General features: G+C 39.8%; 1 protein-coding gene across 11 annotated transcripts in view; it reads left to right on the top strand.

Annotated features, from left to right (window-relative positions):
• dmd (dystrophin) overlaps positions 1 to 20,507 on the top strand; it is a 1,835,475-nt gene that overhangs the window by 1,254,576 nt on the left and 560,392 nt on the right. For all 11 annotated transcript variants that reach the window (XM_059650343.1, XM_048540566.2, XM_048540567.2 and 8 more), the window contains one exon: positions 5,528 to 5,703. In XM_059650343.1, the coding sequence (XP_059506326.1) occupies positions 5,528 to 5,703 (176 nt within the window). The remainder of the gene's footprint in view (positions 1 to 5,527; positions 5,704 to 20,507) is intronic.

Below are 20,507 nucleotides of genomic sequence, written 5' to 3'. Positions count from 1 at the left end.
TACATATTATTTGCAACTATATTAACTGCTTTAGCAGGGAATCCATTCAACAGTCTCTAAGCGAGCATTGGTAACAAAAGCAAAGTTGCTAGAAAAGCTCAGCAGGTCTGGAAGCATCTGTGAAGGAAAAAAAAATTAACATTTCGGGCCTGGTGACCCTTTCTCCGAACATCGCATTGGTATCTGAGGAGTCGCTGTTGCTACTGCAAATTGTGCAATTATCAGCAGAAATCTCTGCTTCTGATATTATTGTGTTACAAAAGCCCTTGGTGAAGCAGCTAGAGCTGGTTGGGCCTCAGACTTTAAACTTGGCAAACTCCTGCAGTGATATCCTAGGAGTAGAATATGAACTGTCACAAAAGCATTCATCTTCCTTTGTGCTAGTCACAACACCAGCCAGTGCAGAGTCTTCCCCAGGGTTCCTTTTGGCTTTTGTTTTCCTCAGGTTCCTTGATACCACAGGAAGTTAAATGTTGTCTTGATATGTGCAGTCACTCTCATCTCACCTCTAACATTCAGCCCTCTTGTTCAAGGCTGTAATGAGGTTTAACTGAGTGCCCCAGCAAAACTCAAGCTAACTTTTAGCAAGCAGGTTATTGCTGTGTAGTACAGCTTAGTAACACACTGTTTCAATCCCTTCCTTTTCTGTTGATCAGGAGTAAACTAGAACATTGACCACTAGAATTTGACCTATTTTTGAGAGTATGGCACATCTGGGCAATTTCTCACATTGTTGGCTATATATAACTTTGGTGCCTGTACTAGAACAATGGGCATATAGTTAATTCTGTAGCACATGATTTTTTTAGTCCTCATGACTGGGTGTTATCAGGGCCCACAGCTTTTGCAATATCCACCTTTTATTGTGTGGCCAATTTGCAAATATTCTATTTGGCTTACATTAGGAAAAGTTGTCATGAAATTGAATCGTGTCCTCACTCGGTTAAATCACTGAAACATTTTCAGGGATTATTTGTGCTCATACAGTAACAATTTCCCTGATCCCTTCAGAGGTTGAGCTGAGTTATGGGAGGATGAACCTTTCGTTTTTTTCAGATTAGATCATGGATATTCGCATAAAGGTACAGCCCGTAACTTCTGCACAGTCACTGTTTTCTCTCAGTGGATCAGTATGCCAATGTACTCGGGTGCATGTCAGGTCTGGAACAAGGTTTTTAAAGCCATATGATTACCATGAGCTTTTCATCTCAAGGAATAACGTCTCAGTAAAGCAATAAGTCAGACAATGTTACATAACAGGATTGTGATCATTATTTTCCACAACTAATGTTTTATTCCACATAAAAAATGGGGTGGAGTTAATGTTTCTCAAACATCAAGCAAAGGTGTGGGTAATATGCTAGATGGATGTTTTTCTCCTAATTGTTCTTGAGGAGGAGTTTTGCTGACCAAAGCACACAGGAGAAAATTGGGCTGAGGAGATCATACAAGCTTTAAATGTCAATCACATTTACAGTCCTTTTTCGCTGTAAGAGGAATTTTTTTTTTGGATTATTCACAATGATAAAGAACATATAAAGCCCAGTTGCTTTCTCTATACCCAACTAAATTGGTTTGTCAACCAGTGAGAACCCCTTCTTTCCTACATTATAAATTTGTGATCGTTTGAAATTTGGCATTGCTGAGTTTGCCCTGATTGTTGAAAGATAAAAATCTTTGACAACATCTCACTTTTCAGCAACTTTCGAGAAGATGATTTCATTCACATCCCTCCTTTTGTGGCCACAATTGTTGCAATGTAGAAAACAGCAATATGACTTATTAACTTTTGTGGTAATGTTTGAGCCATAAGTATTACCCCAGATTCCAAGAATACTTTTCCCCGTTTCTCTTCAAAATAGCTCATCAATCTAAAAGCACACTTGGAGCTGAATTTTATCACTTCATCCATATGATGGTCCTCCAGCCAGTGCAGTATTGCATTAAAACCACCTACTTTTTTTTTGTTGCTCAAATCCTGGACACTGGCACAAACTCCAAGACATGAGAACGACCAACTGTACCATACCTGATGCATTCAACTGGCAGGTGCGTCAGATCGGCTGTTTTCTCATTCTGCCTGCATATGTTTCAACGACATGGCATACCCAGGAGATACTTAGAACCTTTGGGATCTTTATGGTCAAGTCTTGCGTTGAAGGGGCATTTCTCAAGACTGAACGTTATATCTCTTGCTGCAGTGAATGGCAATAATGACAGTGAGATTATTTAATAACTGACAGTTTTAAAATTTTGTCATGGAAAATGCGAATGAGCGAGGTGATCAAGAGAAGTGTAACCTCCTTTATTAGTACAGTTTGACAAGAAGAAAACTTTATATCAACGAGGATGTGTTTTTGGCCACATTTTATGACGCTGTTCCTGAATTATGAGTCTGTCCTATCCATTTCTGTTATTTTCATCCCATGGATATTTTCCCTACAAAAGAAAAATCAGAGTGTAACCTGCACCAGCCCTTTTTCCATGTTCTTTAAGAACTGGTTGCCACAAACCTTAATTGAATTTGCTTCTCTTGCTGATAATTTCCATCCATTTTTCAATGTCAGGAAAAGCAGCGTTGCGGTTAAGTGTCCATTATTTGGAAAATGATGGTTGTCATGTTGTAGCAAATATCTTAATCTGGCTTTAAATTTTTATTTACTGCGTTTACATATATTGAGAATGTATATACAGCAGCAAATCAAGTCTGGCACAACATAAGCTTTCAATTAACATTCAAAGGATTGAAGTAGACTGCTCTTCTGTGTTCCCAAAATGGAGCCTTTGTGAATACTTCCTACACATATTTGCTTCAGTCATCTTCTGTAAAATATACCCAACTGGTCCAGTAACATTGATTTATTTAGGTTCTAGGTTTTTATTATGAAATTCTATTCCAGTAAATGTGCAAGGTATAATCTCTTCCTTTTCCAAAATGGATTACTTACTGGGTACGTGCATTTCAATGGCCAAGCACTATTCCTCACTGGAACTAAGATGAATCAAAGCTTTCAACTGCAATGAAGCCATGGCCACTCTATAAGCAGGGCTTATTCAGAAATGTGGCCTGAAATGGATCAGATATCGGGAGAAAGAGGATTAGTTTGTGCAGCATGCAACTGCTACAACATTGAGTTAGGTTTCATGTTGATGAAGAGCAAAACCAGGAGTATGCTCAATGATAATAAAATAAACTTCTAACATCTATAGCTGTGTTGCTACCATTTCTCATTCGACTGATATTGTTCGGCATTCCTGTTCTTAACAGATACTCATACGATGTGCCAATTAATAATATTCTTTGTGCCTTTTCCACATGTTTTATCTTCTCTGACCCTGATAGCATCCGTTCTGTCTCTCAATACCCACATCAAACTGCTGGTGGAAAATTTATGAATTCCCTTTCATGGCCACTGTTATTCTATTCTCATCTTCTTCCTTTGCCAGTCCCGTTCTCCCTTTCACTTCTATTGTTCAGGATATTGTATTGCCCTGCATCCCACCTGAAGGGGTCACCTTCTATCATTCAAGCATTTTCGTTTTCATTCAACAGAATTCTCCATCTCCCCTACTATCCAAGAAGTCTTAGCTAACACCTTGGTTGGAATGGACTTATCTTGCACCTGAAAAACTTCCTTCATAAAGATCACCCGCTGTTCAGTCTCATTTTTCCTGTCAACCTTTGGCTCCATTTTATTTGGTTTAGATTCCTCCTCTTCTTGTTGAAATTAACCTTGTTCATCTCTTTGAAATTAGATCTTTTCCAATTTACATTTACATTTGATTGTTCCCTGCTCTTTTCCATTTCAATCATGAGTTTAGATCAGTAATGTTCACTCTTCCCCTTGAGTTGCCTGGTGAGATTTTAGTTCAGTATATGTTTTGCTTCTTGACAACTGCTGGCACAGTTTAGCAATGATAGTCACAAGGCATTATAACTATACTTGAATGGCCATTATATGTTACGTGTCAGTAGTTATATTTGTAAATTTGGAAGGTGATCACTAGATCTTTGTATAGACATCTGTGTATTGTTGCTTTTAGGTTTGCATGTTACAAATATTATTGTTTAACCAATACAACACACTTAAGTTTTAAACTGTAATGAATATCAGAGATCATATATAATTGTCATTCTTTTCAGGAAAGTGCAGAATAATTTTATGTATGTAATGTCATGACCCTGATAAGAACAGTGCACTGGAAATCAACCCTCACCATCCACAATTCATCACACGTGTACAAATGATCGATTCAATCACAAAAGTAGTTAACTTGTAAGACTTTGAATTCTGGGATAAACTTTCAGTAGGTTTCATCACCAATTGGGAAAATAAAAGCTTATTTATTATAGGAAACGTCACCCTTAATAAGTGAACATTGGATTATTAATTACTGATTTGCAAACAAACTATACCCTTTAATCTGAGCACCTACACTTTTTTTCACAAATAGAAAGGACAAAACAGACAAGATAAGCAGTTTGTGGGTAGAAAAGTTAGGCAAAAAGGAACAAAGTGTGTGGAATGAGATGATTTGTCCAAAAGATCTTTTTTGATTTATGGCGACAATGTCAAGTTAACTACTGTTGAAATGCTCAATTCAGTAGCCAGTCATTTGGACCTACATCTTTTCCTTCATGAGAACTTCTTTGTTTCAGAGTCTTTTAATGCTCAATTTCTTCTACTAAGACCAAGAGAAAGAAAACTGACTTGTTTACAGACTTCTTCGGGCCTGAGTGCCAACTGCTCCCTTCTAAGTCTGTGACAAAACTGTTCCTTAAAACAATGCAAAAGCTATTGCTGAGCAGACTTATTTTTCAATCCCAAAGCATCTGGTGACTCTTGTCTGACAAAAGCATTGAATATAGTGTGTCCAAAACTTATGTTTTGGAACATGAACAGGATACTGATTGTGGATGATCAGCCATGATCATAATTAATGGTGGTGCTGGCTCAAAGGGCGGAATGGCATACACCTTCACCTGTTGTCTATTATTTGCTCTTGTGTAATGAATGAATGATAGGACATGTTGCTGCAGGGTGTAATTAAAGACTGGCTCATTCTCTGCAAAATAGCAATTCCACTTTCCAAAACTGGTATTTCAAATAAAATATATGTAGTCTTACAGTATCCCTCTCCATCACCTTTCTCCCCAAACTGCATGGTAATGATGGTAATTTTTATGTTAGTATTAAAGAATGGTGATGACCCCCAATTTTTACACTGCCTTTTTTCCAGGGTGCATTTTGTATTTTTGCAAAGTGATGGCAATTATGCAGAACATCAGGAGAGAAGCAATTTTCGCTCTGTACAAAGACTACGTACAGTGAACCGATTGTTCAAATTGCTTTAAGAAGTGCTTTCTGCCTGTTAAAGGTCCATGCTGAAATCGATTTCTGAAGTGCAGTGAATAATACCGCTGCTGATCTTAAGGGTGAAAGTTATTTCATTGTGTATAGAACGTTGCTGTTTGAACTTATCCATGATGATTTTTAAGTAGATTCTTCGTGCTCCTGCTTTACAGGAATTACAGAATGGAATTGGAAGCCGGCAAGATGTTGTCGCATCTCTGAATGTGACTGGAGACGAGATTGTTGGAGAGTCATCAGCATCCGATGGTGCCATCCTTAAGGAGAAGCTCAGCAACCTGAACAGACGTTGGCAGGAGATTTGTAGACAGGCGGATGACAGAAGGAGAAGGTAATCTTAAAACTTACTTTGCATATTTTGTTGTTATTTGTTCTTGATGTACAGTACCTGATATTTTTTTCTATCCAGGTTGCAATATTAAGTTCAAGTGTAGCGGATGAGGCTTAGTCTCTCCAATATATCTCAAATTCTGATAGTTTATTTTCTGAGAATTTCACAAGTGTTCCTGATTGCTGTAAGTTTGGTGGAGAGTCGCATTTCAGCTTATTTTCCACTTCAACAATCACCATCTTAGACTGTGATATGTTATGTGATGATTTACCAGTGGGTTTCTATATTCCAGCCAAAGCATTTCACCAGCCACTGTTATAAGAAAACAGTGGTTCATTCTTGTTTCATTCAAATTTTATTGTTGTTGATTCAGGTTTTTCTTTAAGTTAGGTGGGTTTTGAAGAAAAAGAAACTTTTCCATATTGATTCACCTGGTAACCAGGGTGATATACGTAAAACTGCAGGGTGCTTATTAGTATAATCATCCTTAGATAGACGGTTAGAATGGTTGGTTAAAGGACTTAGATACAACTGAAGTGTTCATTCCTGTAGTGATCCAGCTTGGCTTCTAGATAACTTTTGTGTTGACTTTGGTTGACAGAGTGTCCATAGAAGCGCTGAAGACCGTTAGGAATTAAAACACCCCATACCTGCCACTCTCACCTGATCTTTGGGCTCGGCGCAAACTAATTGTTCATAAGATTATTCAGGCTATCTTAGAGTGCGGAATTGGCAATGTTTATCGATGGCTTCCAATATTAAGAAATATAATTAACTCAAGCTGATGTAGTTGACAGTCTTCGTATACGATATGACAAACATCCTTAACTGGATTGGGAAAATGAAACTATCAGCTTTATTGGACTTACAGGAATGGTAATGTCAGCCTTGTTAAGTGAAAGTAATATTTGACTTGAATATCTTTGAGAACATATTACCAGACCATGTGGGGGAGATATTGACATTGGAGCATTATCACTATACTAGTAATATGGAGACCCAGCTAATTTTTAGAGACACATGTTCAATTCTACAAAGGCATATGATGAAAAATGAATTCAGTTTAGAAGTCTAATGATGTCCATTAAACCATTGTTGATTATTAGAAACAAAATCTGATTTATTACTGTCCTTTACGGACTGAAACTGCCATCCTTACGTGGTCTGGCCTATATGTGACTCCGCACCCACAGCAATGTGCTAGACTCTTAACTGCCCTCTTAAATGGCTGAGCAAGCCACTCAGTTGTGACATCAGATAGATCACCTGATATCCACTTTGGCATCAAAACGACAATGGACAAAACAGCCCTGCTACTTCTGCAAAGTCCTCTTCATGAACATATGGAAATTGGTGCCAAAGTTAGAACAGCTGTCTTTCAAACTAGTCAAGCAACTGCCTGATATAGTGATAGACACTGCTCATGATATTTCAGATAGCGAAACAGCCCATGCCCAAATGTAACAAGACCCACATAATATCCAGGTTTGGGCTAACAGGTAACATTTGGCAGGCAATGGCCATCTCCAGCAAGAGAGAATCTAATCACCACCCCTTGACATTTAATGGCAAAGTCATTACTGAATTCCTCACTGTCAATATTTTGGGGATTCCCATTGAGCACGAACTGAACTGGATCGACCACACAAATATAAGTTGCTACAAAAGCAGTTTAGTGTCGAGCAGTACTGCAGTAAGTCACTCATCTCCTGACTCCCCGAAGCCTGTCAGCCAACTGCAAGGCAAAAGTCAGGAGTATGATGGAATACTTGCCACTTACCTGGATTCGTTCAGCTCCAACAATACTGAAGAAGCTTGACACCATCCTGGGCACACTGCAGCAGCTTGATTCGCACTGCAACCACAAATATCTACCCTACACAAACACTACCATCTGCAAGTTCCCCTCCAAGTCACTCACCATCTTGGCTTGGAAATATATCGCCGTTCCTTTACCGTCACTGTGTCAAAATCCTGACACTCCTTTGCTAACGGCGTTGTAGGTCTACCTACAGCAGATGGAAGGAGCAGTTTAAGAAGGCAGCTTACCACTTTCTCAAAGGCAAGGAGGGTTGGGTAATAAATGCTGGTCTAAGCAGTGACACCCACATCCCAGAAATGAATTTAAAAAATACAACCTGAAGTTGACATAATTTTCAAACAACATTTAATAAAATGCTGCCTTATAAGCTTCTCAGGAAGGTTAAAATTCGTAGCAGTGATAGGGCAGTGATGAAGCACTTTTTTTGAGCTAGAAGAAGTTTTGTAATGAAGCACCCCAGGGACCATTAATAGGATCGCTGCTTTTCTTGATCTGCATTGATGATCAGTAGTTGTGCACAAAAAACAAGACTCCGAAACTTGCAAATCATGTAAAATTTTTAATTCTTGTTAACTGTGGGGAGTACAGCAATAGTCTCTGAGAGGTCATGGACATGCTTGTGAAATAGCTGGACAAGTGACCAATGGGATTTAAATCTGAAGTGATAAAATTCTAATGGAACTGCTGGACCTGAAGGTTTTCGACACATGCGTGTTGAAATTGAATGAAGTGGCAAGGCACATAATAAAGATCTCTAGGACTCTGAACCTTATTAGAAGCATAGAGTACAAAACAACAGGGGGAGACAATACAAAATTGTAAAGGTGCAGAAGGAGGCTGCCATGTCTGCACTGCTGTCTGAGCATTTTAATTTCGTGCCTGCCTTTTCCCCACAACAGTGCTCAATTTTTCTATTTAAATAATCACCCAATGCCCTCTTGAATGCTTCAGTTGAATCTGCTTCACCACATTTCCAAGCAGTGCATTACATTATGTCCAATTGAGCACCACACTGTAGATAGAATATGAAAAAGCTATTGAGTGCAGAAAAAAAAGGATTGAGGCCCTTGAGTTATGTGGGTAGATCAGAGAAACTGGGATTGTTATCTTCAGTCAAGAGATTAAGAAAAGACTTAATGGATGTGCTCAAACTTTCGAAAGGCCTATAAAAAGAGTAAATAGAGACAAACAGTTCCCAAAGGAGGAAATACTGCAAACTAGACGATTTCAGGTCCATGGCAAAAGAACCAAAGACCTGATGAGGAAAATCGATTTTTTGCACCACAAATGGTCAGCAGTTGGAATTAACTGTCTGAAACTGTACTTGAGGCAGATTAAGTCATGGCGTTGAAGTAGGTATTGAACAATTATTCAAAAATAATTCTTTAAAATCGCAGACTGCAAGGCAAATGCTGTTGAAGTCGAACTATCTGTGTTATTCTTGCGCAGTAGCCAGGGATATGACTGGTAGGATGGCCCTATGCTGTGCTTGTGACCATTTTAAAATTCTATGCTTTGGACCATTTTGAGCAGACAAATCATGTACACACCAGTCATTCATTAATAATGCTTATGTCTTCATTATTGCTTAATTTAGCATCATTCGTTTTCATATATAATTTTTATTTAACTTTGTTAGGCTATAGACAAATGTGAGGTGAATTAAAGTATTTTATTCTTTGCCTCTTCCTCTGTAAGCATTTTTTTTCCTTATTTATTTTCCATTGTGAAATTGGCCATAGTGTGTTCCTCAACAAGTCCTGTTTTTGTGATTTTTAAATGACCCACTGCAAATTGTCTTAGGATTCAAAACAAAACAGTGTAAAATTATTGCAACTTACGTGTACAAGAGTGCATCTACACACAAACACACATGACTGTACGGAAGAAAAGAGGTGATAATTCAGAGTAATTTAAAAATCAGAAATATGGGCATTAATCCATATGACCTAACTCAAGTCCAGAAAGTTAGTGCCAAGTGAAGGTCCTTGGAGTTGGCTGAACTTGCAGAATTCCTTTCTATTTTGAATGCGGAATAAGAAGAGTTTGTATGTTCAGTTTTCGAAGGGACACAAGATTTCCTCTTGAAACAGGCTTCAATGGTGATTTAGACTAGAGTCAGGCTTGGCTAAGCCTGAAGTCTGGCTGTGGTGTTGCCAGTTAGATTCTTCGCAGACTGACATAATGATAATAAAAAATTCCGTCTTACCAAGATAGTTCAGAAATTACAACGCTGTTCAAAGACAGTGAGTTTATGTCATGTGATGGGGTTCCTGTATGAATCAGTTTCAATTTAAGGAGGATGGTTATATTTAAAAATTGTTTCTCATCTTGCAGGCCATTACCATTGTTCATTTCTGTATGATAAATAGTGAGCAATTAGAAACACTTCAGACACCATGAGTTTCAATAGCTTCATTTAAACAGAACAGGCTGGGGGATACTTCTCATCTATTTGTCTTTTAAGTTTGTGCAAGGGTGTGTTGTTCCAGAGAATGATGTCTAAATTCGGTCCTGGTAACTGCTGACTGAAATCTTCTGGAAACTGTGGTCAGTTTGTATCATGTGATTGATGCTGGCCATGTTTTAATCCAACAAAATTCATGTCAAACCTAAGGCAGGATAATTTTTGAGATAACAAGGTACAGAGATAGACAAACACAGCAAGCCAAGCAACATCAGAAGAACAGGAAAGCTGACGTTTTGGGTCTGAGCCCTTGTTCAGAGAGGCCCCAAAACGTCAGCCTTCCTGCTCCTCTGATGCTGCTTGGCCTGCTGTGTTCATCCAGCTCTACACCTTGTTATCTCAGATTCTCTAGCAACGGCAGCTCCTACTATCTCAGTTTACCTTTTAAAACAATTTATTATTGTTCTTTGTGTCTTTTGGATTTGAAAATAGCACTTAGTTTGGCAGAAAAGCAGAAAGGGCAGTTTTTTTTAGGGGGATGCAACTTCCGTCTTCTTCATGTATAGTGTGAAATTCTTGGTTTCAAAATGCTGTTGAATATTTTGATCAACAGTGCATTTTACATTGGATAATAAAATGTGAGGCTGGATGAACACAGCAGGCCAAGCAGCATCTCAGGAGGACAAAAGCTGACGTTTCAGGCCTAGACCCTTCATCAGAGAGGGGGATGGGGTGAGAGTTCTGGAATAAATAGGGAGAGAGGGGGAGGCGGAACGAAGATGGAGAGAAAAGAAGATAGGTGGAGAGAGTATAGGTGGGGAGGTAGGGAGGGGATAGGTCAGTCCAGGGAAGACGGACAGGTCAAGGAGGTGGGATGAGGTTAGTAGGTAGATGGGGGTGTGGCTTGGGGTGGGAGGAAGGGATGGGTGAGCGGAAAAACAGGTTAGGGAGGCAGAGACAGGTTGGACTGGTTTTGGGATGCAGTGGGTGGAGGGGATGAGCTGGGCTGGTTGTGTGGTGCAGTGGGGGGAGGGGACGAACTGGGCTGGTTTAGGGATGCGGTGGGGGAAGGGGAGATTTTGAAACTGGTGAAGTCCACATTGATACCATTAGGCTGCAGGGTTCCCAGGCGGAATATGAGTTGCTGTTCCTGCAACCTTCGGGTGGCATCATTGTGGCACTGCAGGAGGCCCTTGATGGACATGTCATCTAAAGAATGGGAGGGGGAGTGGAAATAGTTTGCAACTGGGAGGTGCAGTTGTTTGTTGCAAACTGAGCGGAGGTGTTCTGCAAAGCTGTCCCCAAGCCTCCGCTTGGTTTCCCCAATGTAGAGGAACCACACCGGGTACAGTGGATGCAGTATACCACATTGGCAGATTTGCAGGTGAACCTCTGCTTAATATGGAATGTCATCTTGGGGCCTGGGATAGGGGTGAGGGAGGAGGTGTGGGGGCAAGTGTAGCATTTCCTGCGGTTGCAGGGGAAGGTGCCGGGTGTGGTGGGGTTGGAGGGGAGTGTGGAGCGAACAAGGGAGTCACGGAGAGAGTGGTCTCTCCGGAAAGCAGACAGGGGTGGGGATGGAAAAATGTCTTGGGTGGTGGGGTCGCATTGTAGATGGCGGAAGTGTCGGAGGATGATGCGTTGTATCCGGAGGTTGGTGGGGTGGTGTGTGAGAACGAGGGGGATCCTCTTAGGGTGGTTGTGGCGGGGGCGGGGTGTGAGGGATGTGTTGCGGGAAATACGGGAGACACGGTCAAGGGCGTTCTCGATCACTGTGGGGGGAAAGTTGCGGTCCTTGAAGAACTTGGACATCTGGGATGTGCGGGAGTGGAATGTCCTGTCGTGGGAGCAGATGCGGCGGAGGCGGAGGAATTGGGAATAGGGTATGGAATTTTTGCAGGAGGGTGGGTGGGAGGAGGTGTATTCTAAGTAGCTGTGGGAGTCATTTGCTATTAGTTAAGATCCCAAAATTTTAGTCACAATGAAGGTAAGGAAGTCAAAAGAAGGCGAGAAAGGCTTTGGTGCTTCTGTTCTGTTTATGCTATTTTAACTTCCATTTTACTCTTAGAGAGACAATAAAGGATTTATTGAATCTCTGTTACATTTGTAAACAACAACTTTGAGATATATCAGGTGACTAGAAGTGTACAGTAGAATTTGAGAACTATTCAGTGATGCATTGAGTGAATCAATATGTTCTACAAGCTAACAACCCATGAGGATTTAAAGGTCAAAGCAAAGAGGTCCAGATTCAGAATACGGTGATTTTTGAATGCACAAAGCAATTTTGTTAATGGGGATTGGTCCAGATGTGTGAGACACATTAACAAATCATCTTGATCCCAACAAGACAAAAGGAATGCCATTCAAGATAAATGGCATCAAGACTGAAGATAGCAGATGGTTACAAATTTGAAACCTGAAACCAGAAAAATGGTGCAATATTTGGACAGTACATTGTGACATACTGAAGAATTTGTCATTGCAGTACAATTTGGGTATATTTTTAGAGTTTATATTTTGAAACAAATTGATGTGTGAATTGATAAATGAATCAAGTTACTAAATGGAAAATCATGTTTATCTTGATTATCTTTATGATTATACTGATTTTTAGCAGAAAGGCTATATCTAAAAATACTTGAGAATTTTGTTCTGCGCAATTGACTAGTGCAGCTTCTATCTATTGTCGGAAGGTTTCTGTGAAGTATAAAATGAAGAGATGTATTCATGAGGACACTGTTGATAACATTTTAGTGACTATGTATTACTGTTTTGGCTGTACTATGACACAGGCAAATCTGGTTGGTAAGACTGAATGCTTTAGGAGTCAAATGATAGGCCATATTGCATCAACTAGCTGAACAAACGCCAAAGCAGGAAAGAGGATGTCTTCATGTGTTAATGGAAAACAGTAAGATCGTAAGATGGAATACGCAATCTTTCATGAAAAACAGCGAGGAAAATATATGTAGCAGAATCCTGAATGGATCTGAATGGTCTATGGCAAGATTGGCTGCAGAATCAGATGAGAAATTCAGCAAGGCCAACTTTGTTGTGAGGAGCGTCTTGCTCCATCTTTTCTGCTTTTGACAAACAGCACAGCATGTTTCTCACAAAGCAGTAGCAAGCTGCCATTTGGATTATTGCTTATTAAAGACCTTGTTAATGGAGGAAGTGCGGGGGAGAAACATCTTGCTCTACAGCACATTGAGACATCAATCTAACATCTATAGCATGAACCAGCTGCCTGTGCAGCAAGCACACTCCCTGTGTATTTCAAGCAAATGGCCACATGGGATGCTGCTGTCATTTAGGGCATCCGGTACCATCAGTCAGAGTCACACAGCCCAGGGGCTCGGCCATGGTCAGTCATCCGCTTGGCACCCTCACCACCACACGATCACCACATGATCTGTCTGACTGGAGCCTCGGGAGTGGGTAATCGTCAGTCCTGAATGGCTAGCAGCAGCAGCAATCAGGAGAGTCACAAGTTGTCAGTTTGGGAGTTGCTCCTCAAAATAGGTCAGAATTCTGGGGAAATCACTGTCCAATGTGCTCCGTTAGTTATTAAGAAGAATGCAAGAAGGATCTGAAGGAGAACAGGAGCCAAGAATAGATTGCAGGGTTGCAGGAGGTTTTTGTATACATAGGGACCAGGATAGTGATGGCAGGAAACTACAGGGGAATTGGGAGCACTGAAATAGCAGTGTGGTATGCTACAGGAGGCATGGAATACCATGGCCTCAACATTTTGCACCGACACGTGTAGAGTGAACATGCTTATGCTTAAAGTCTTTGTCAAAAACAATTGCAACATGCCGTTGGTACCATCACAAGTACCATTGTTAGTTAAAAACCAGAAACTGTGTCTGACCTTAGTCATCTTCTTAGCATGATTCAATCTTATTCATCATTTTCTGCCAGCATGGCTTGGAATAATGTGAGCTCCCATGATGAGTTGTTGATGAAGGATGTGAAATGAGATTTGTCAAAGGCACAAGATGATCACTGTGATGCATGTAAGAGAAGTTTGATGAATGCTGCACTATTTGTTCAATGCAACGCAAATTGGGACTTGAGGATGGCATGGAGTTGGGGCAGTGAACATTCATGTCATGGATAATGATGAAAAAACTGTCGTTGTGTACACTGATTGTGAGTGAAGGTAACAATGCACAGAAAGGAAAGAAAGTGCTTAGTTGCTATCATTTTCAGTGTCAAAAAGTATTTTAATCAGTTGTTGTTGGGTAGAAACTTTATAATTGTTGTATATCATAAACACCAAGTAGCTGTTCAGAGTTGAAAGTCTGCAATACTGACAATGGCAGACATATAATTTTACATTTTTGTGCAGTAAACATGATAGCAATAGCATTCACCTTTAACTGAGGAGCTTAGAATATGAGCCAAAGGCAGCTATGTAGATGTAGGCCATAGATCAACCATGATCTTATATAGTATGGTGGAACAGGCTCGAGGGGCTGAATGGTCTATTCCTGTTGCTATGTTACCATGAATTAGGAGACTCCGCACAATAGACATGGTGGGAGAAAGGTACAGCCCACTGCTCCTAACATATGTGACCAATAGTCTGTAAAACAATGTAAGATTATCAGTCTGCATGATGACAAAGAGATCACGTTCAGAATCTTGGACCAAGTCATACAACAGCTCGAAAAGCTGTAACTGAAGGTGACAATGAAAATATTGCTTCATGAAGAGTGCTTAAAGAGGGTGTGTTCTTGAAGGCAGGTACAGTGGTTCACAATATAGCTTTATAACATAAAGAAAATTGTTGGTAAATGGATACAATCACTGAATTTGAACCAGAAAATGTACCAAGGAGGTAAGAAAATTCTGGCCTAAATGTAACAATTTCTGCAGATGGAAAATTCTTTTGCTGAGAAAATTGATATTAGTTTTGCTTTTGCATCTTTAAAAGATGCATTTTGCTTCAGTTAGGTAAATGCATGTACACTTTGAAAAAAAGCAAGGAGAGCTAAGAAGATAGACAGTAATTTCTCTTCCCTGCATCTTATTGCATTTTTACAGTCTTACCAACTGCATAACAATCTTGATAAGATACCAATTGTCATTCATATTACTATGCATCTAGACTGCGCCAAATGGCATTCTGATTACACTAGGAGCTGACTTGCATCCTGGAATTCAATAGGACCTTGCTTTATAATCTCGACATACCAACCTCAGTAATATTTTCCTTGCAGAATTGTCATTGTTTTGAATTGCACAATTTGTAATTGCAATTTGAGAAGTGAATGAGTTATAACTGAGTTATCATAACCGTTCTATCAAAGTGTAAGGAATTGCTTATTGTTCCAAAGCTAAGCTCTTCTCTGTTGACTTCAAATGATCCTACTCACAAAGATCAGTGATCTCTGTGGAGTGGATTTCCCCTGTCTTGATGACAGTTTAATCTGGAAGTAAAACATGATGATCTTGACATGTCCAACAATAGCGACATCAGCAATTTATTCAGCAGCCACTCCCATTGAAGTGTTGTCACTGACAGTAAACCAGGAAGTTAAAAGCATTTTATCCTTCACTTCTGGTTAACAAAATAGTCGATTATGATTCATTTACATACAAGTTAAAAATTCAAATCAAAGAAACTTTTCTGAAAAGTATTTAAATAAGTAGTTTTTTAAAAAATTAATAATGGAGAAATTGAGCATTTCATATATTAGATTTCCCAGACCAGTGAGGGTCTCTGGCAGGGGAACAAGTGAGTGGACCCAGACACAGGCAGCCAGTATTACCAAGATGACCCCAGGACTCCAGCAGTAGTGAATTTGATTGGATTTCGGTGTTTAAGTCAGTTCGATAAGCGGTAGTGAGAAGATAAATTAATTAATCCATTGCTCAATTACAATGCAGTAAAGGTGGCAGCGTAGATTTTGTGGGGTTATTTGCAGAATGTAGAACTATCTGAATGTCAAGGTGATCCAGAGCAAATATGTCAGCAAAGTTAGCAGCTTGAACATCTTTGGCTCAGAATTTGATTTGGAGGCCAAACTTAGAGATTGTGTTAGAAAAGGAGTGGAGTACGCTTTCTGGTCACTTTATCCCAAAAGGCTGAAACTACCCCTTAGGATAGGCTCTACTGATTTGATGATTTCTGAGGAAAAGGGGCGGATGACTGAAAATGAAACAAGTAAAAGGGCTCAAAAAGAGAGGGGCACAGGAGTCTCAGCTTTCATAAATGTCCTGAAGATTTGAGGCTCTTTCACCGCAAGCAGGAATTGTTGGAGATTCTCAGTAAGTCTGTTGGAATTCATGAAAAAGCAAAGTCAACATTTTCAGGTTTAGTGACCATGCTTCAGAGCATCATCTGCTCCCACTCGGGTCACCGACCTGAACACGCATTTGGGAGCAGAGCTTGTGTTCAGTAGCAGTTGGCCACCTTAGTGCTAGACAGCCACGATCTGGCTAGCTGGCCATTGATTCACTGTGCTAAGATGTCAGGGGCAGGAGTGAACAGACCACACACGTTCTGCCCCATCTGACTGGAAACACTTCATCCTGTCCCCAGTTCGCTGGCTAACTGAGTTCATCTGCCATTTTTCAGCTCACTTATTTTTATTGCAAGGCTACTCCATTTTCATTATATGAGGCTCTATTTAACAGTTTCTCAGTTCCCAGATTTCAACTTAGTTTACATTAGGAGTTAAATTTCCAGTTTGAATTTACATATCTAAAACATGTAATTATGTGTGTTCATAACGCAGTACATAGATACCCATACAAAACTGTGATAGATTGAAGGAGATGCCATTGCAGCTAAGCCAGAATTTCTGAAGTGTCCAGGAAACATGGGACAGATTTGTTAATGTATATGCAAGCCTCTGGCAGAATACTGGGGACAGTATGTTGCGACACTGATAGAGAGCCAGATGAAATCAACCTTTCTATCTCTGCTTTTGCAACATGGTAAAATTAAACTGCCAATGACGCTGTGATAATTACTCCAATAGTTCCTAACCAGATTTTGAATAACCAACCATTCCCAGACTTAGCAAATAATTAATTTCCAGATACCGGTGTTGTGTCTGAAACAAAAGACTTAACTATTTATTAAATATACAATAATCATAACAGAGAGAAAATCAGACGATATGGTAATCTAATTCATGTTTATGCTTTAAAACTGAAACATTTGTTTTGAGTCCCTATTCACACCAAAGACAGACAGACACACAAACACAGTTAATGGATAACTAAAAGAAAATAATAAAACCGGTCAGATTAATTAAATGGCTTGCAATATGTGTTGTTGCACATGTGTAGATATGTACTTTCTTGAGGCTTTTCTGGAATTGCGAATCTGGAACACCTTCTCAGTTCACCCAGGCAAAGGCAGAAGTTCTTCTAACTTAGCCTTCTACTCTTTAGGTTTCCAGAAGGAATTGTGATAGATTAGGCAGGGCCCTTTCAAATCTTCGTGCAAGCTTATCTTCCCCAAAAACACATTTTAAAATCACAAGTTCAATTCTGTTTCTGCCCGATAGACTGAATGTCTTCCTGAGGTGCTAATTACCATTCAACAACTGAAATCTGCTTGGACACGGGGCCTTTTCCAGACTTTCTGGAACCTATTCCCAGGTAATAACCTCATTGATGGCTAACTTCTGCTGTATGTTGAAACATAATGCCTATTTTACACTTTTGCCTGGATTTTGGATCAAACATTTAGTATGTTGTTATTTTGTTTCAACAACAACTTTCATTTAGAAAGGAATAATTAAAGCCTCTATTCATACAACCCTTTTAATGACCATCAGACAGCAGACTCCCACAAGCAGTAATATGACAATGACCAGATAATTTGGTTTTGTGATTGAGGGATGTGCAGTGACCAGGACACTAGGAATAACTTCCCTACTCCTCTTCATCTTAGTAACTCCATTCCATTTTTTACATCTACCAGAATAAACAGCCAGTGCTTTCGATCTTTCTTTCAAAAGATGGCATCTCTTATGGCCCCGTAGACTCTCTGTATTGTACTCATGTGTCATCCTTGATTTTTCTGCTGAAGGCTGTGATTTCCCATTTTACAGATGAAGTGAGAGGTTGGAAGCAGTCACTGACAACTGACTCTCCATCTCCACTTGTTCACCAAATCACAGGTCTTGATATTGAATTCTCGATTTACCAGAAGCTGCTGCCAATCAGAGGCCAGCAGTCCCTGGGTCTTATAAATTGTCACCCTGCTTTCTCGCCCTGCATTTGATTGCTGAGGCAAGAAAGCAGGGCCAGAATTAGAGAACTGCAGGAATCACGGTGAAATGTAAGGTTGGAGAACATTACATTGATCAAGAGCGGTAATGCTACGGAGCAATTTAAAGACCAGAGCAGAATCTTTCGTTACTTGCCTGTGTTGTAAATATTTTAAAAAGTTACTTGGATCACTGTTTAATGTTCCACTGTCCAAAGAATGATAGAATCCTTACAGTGTGGCAACAGGCCCTTCAGCCCAAGCAGTCCACACCGAATATCAGAGCATCCCACCCAAACCCACCCCACTATAACCCACCTAATCTACACATCCCTGAACATTACGGGCAATTTAGCATGGCCAATCCACCTAACCTACACATTTTTGGACTATGGGAGGAAACCGGAGTACCCAGAGGAAACCCACACAGACACGGTGAGAATGTGCAAACTCCACACAGTCGCCCAAGGGTGGAATCCAACCCCGGGTCCTTGGCACTGAGGCAACAGTACTAACCACTGAGGTACCAGTCTGTGACAATGGTGGTGTCCTCATGTAGGTTTTCCGCTGAGTACTTGAATAGGTTCCAAAGCACTTCTTTTTCACTTTCTGGATTTGTACCCAAAACATCTAATCGCCAATTAATCATTCATTCTTTATGTAGTCTTCACCTATGTGTGCTTTGCAATAGAAGGAGGATACCTTAGATTAAACTCCAATGCTGATCCAGATTGACTTTCTTACTAATGCTCACCTAGTGCCTTCCTTGACTGCTGCGTTTATTCACTGATGTGTGTGCATTTTGAGTAGAAGGGGAATATTTCTGTGGATGATTCTTCACACGCATTACCAAGATAAATCAATTTCTACATTTATTCTCAATGTATGACAACTACATTAATTCAACCCTTTAATGAATGATGTAAAGAAGACACTGCTTTTCAAAAATTAAAAAACTTGCTTTCTTTGGTTGCTCTTGTTTGCCTGAAGCTTTCATCTGATATAGGCAAACTACATTACATTCCATGATAATGAGAAAGGCTGTAAAGATGAATCAGAAATGTGTTGCACTTCAGTAACAGAACTGTTAATGGAGTCACAGCTGCCTTCTCACACAGCATAGAAAGATCAATAAGTGTGTGTGTCTGTGAAACACCGAGGATCCTAATCAGTGGGTTTTTGTCCCCCTCTGGCAAACCATGACCAATGGCAAACGTAGCGCGAGCCATTTCAACCTTATACTGCTTACAAGCAGGTTAAAATAGTATCAGAGATAATGGGAACTGCAGATGCTGGAGATTCCAAGATAATAAAATGTGGGGCTGGATGAACACAGCAGGCCAAGCAGCATCTCAGGAGCTCTGATGAAGGGTCTAGGCCCGAAACGTCAGCTTTTGTGCTCCTGAGATGCTGCTTGGCCTGCTGTGTTCATCCAGCCCCACATTTTATTATCTTACAAGCAGGTTGCTTGTTTTAACTTCCTTCGCTGACTGGTGACACAAAAATCTCCGAGTTTACTTTGCAACAGAGTGGGGAAGAGTTCATGACCTGTATGAGACCAATTTCTTTTAAAATACAATTTACTTTAGTGGTGTTTGCTTCCCCAAGAAATGAGGACATTTCTCGTAAAAAGTGGATATCTCATCATTAAAAGTAACCTTATCAAAATATTCAATTAAATTTTGGAAGAGTGTGATATTTCAACTTTCATGAAAATTGGTAATTTGTTATGTTTATCTATGGAGACTTAATTTTCAAAGATAATTCCAAGAAGAAAATACGTTGATTTAATTCAAACAGCTCCAATTGCACGAGCTAATTATTGTATATTGTGTTCAATGGCCACAATAGTCCAATAAGGATAGGTTGCCAGCAACAAACATTTTTTATTCATTTTCCAAATCCTGTTGACATACAGTAGATCTGGGAATAAGTATATTCCTGAACTGATAACAATGAAAATTTAGTGTTTTTGACCACTGCTCATATATCTTGATAAGGTCAACAGGTGAGCTGCAGTGGTTCCTTTTAATCTATTAGTTCAGTCATAGGATATAAGCAATTTGCAGCTGATAATGGGCTGAAGGGAGAAATAGTTCACACTTATTCTAGGTTCTGTGATTGTTTATTTGTTTATGATTCCCATTCTTTTTTGTAGACATTCAAAATCCAGAAAACTACACGTATGCTTTTTGTGGATTTAAAAATAGAGATAAAGGAGGTCCAAATTAATTCTAAACTTAACTTGCAACTTCATTCAGTCAGTTTGAGACTCCTGAAAAAGAGGCAAATTAGATAAGCCTCTTAGAAATAGTTCAGGTCAATAAATGATCCAA

The sequence above is a fragment of the Stegostoma tigrinum genome, chromosome 12 (assembly GCF_030684315.1).
Source record: "Stegostoma tigrinum isolate sSteTig4 chromosome 12, sSteTig4.hap1, whole genome shotgun sequence".
NCBI classification, from domain to species: Eukaryota; Metazoa; Chordata; class Chondrichthyes; order Orectolobiformes; family Stegostomatidae; genus Stegostoma; species Stegostoma tigrinum.
The sequence above is the reverse complement of the archived record's forward strand: the minus strand, read 5'-3'. Positions and strand labels throughout refer to the sequence as shown.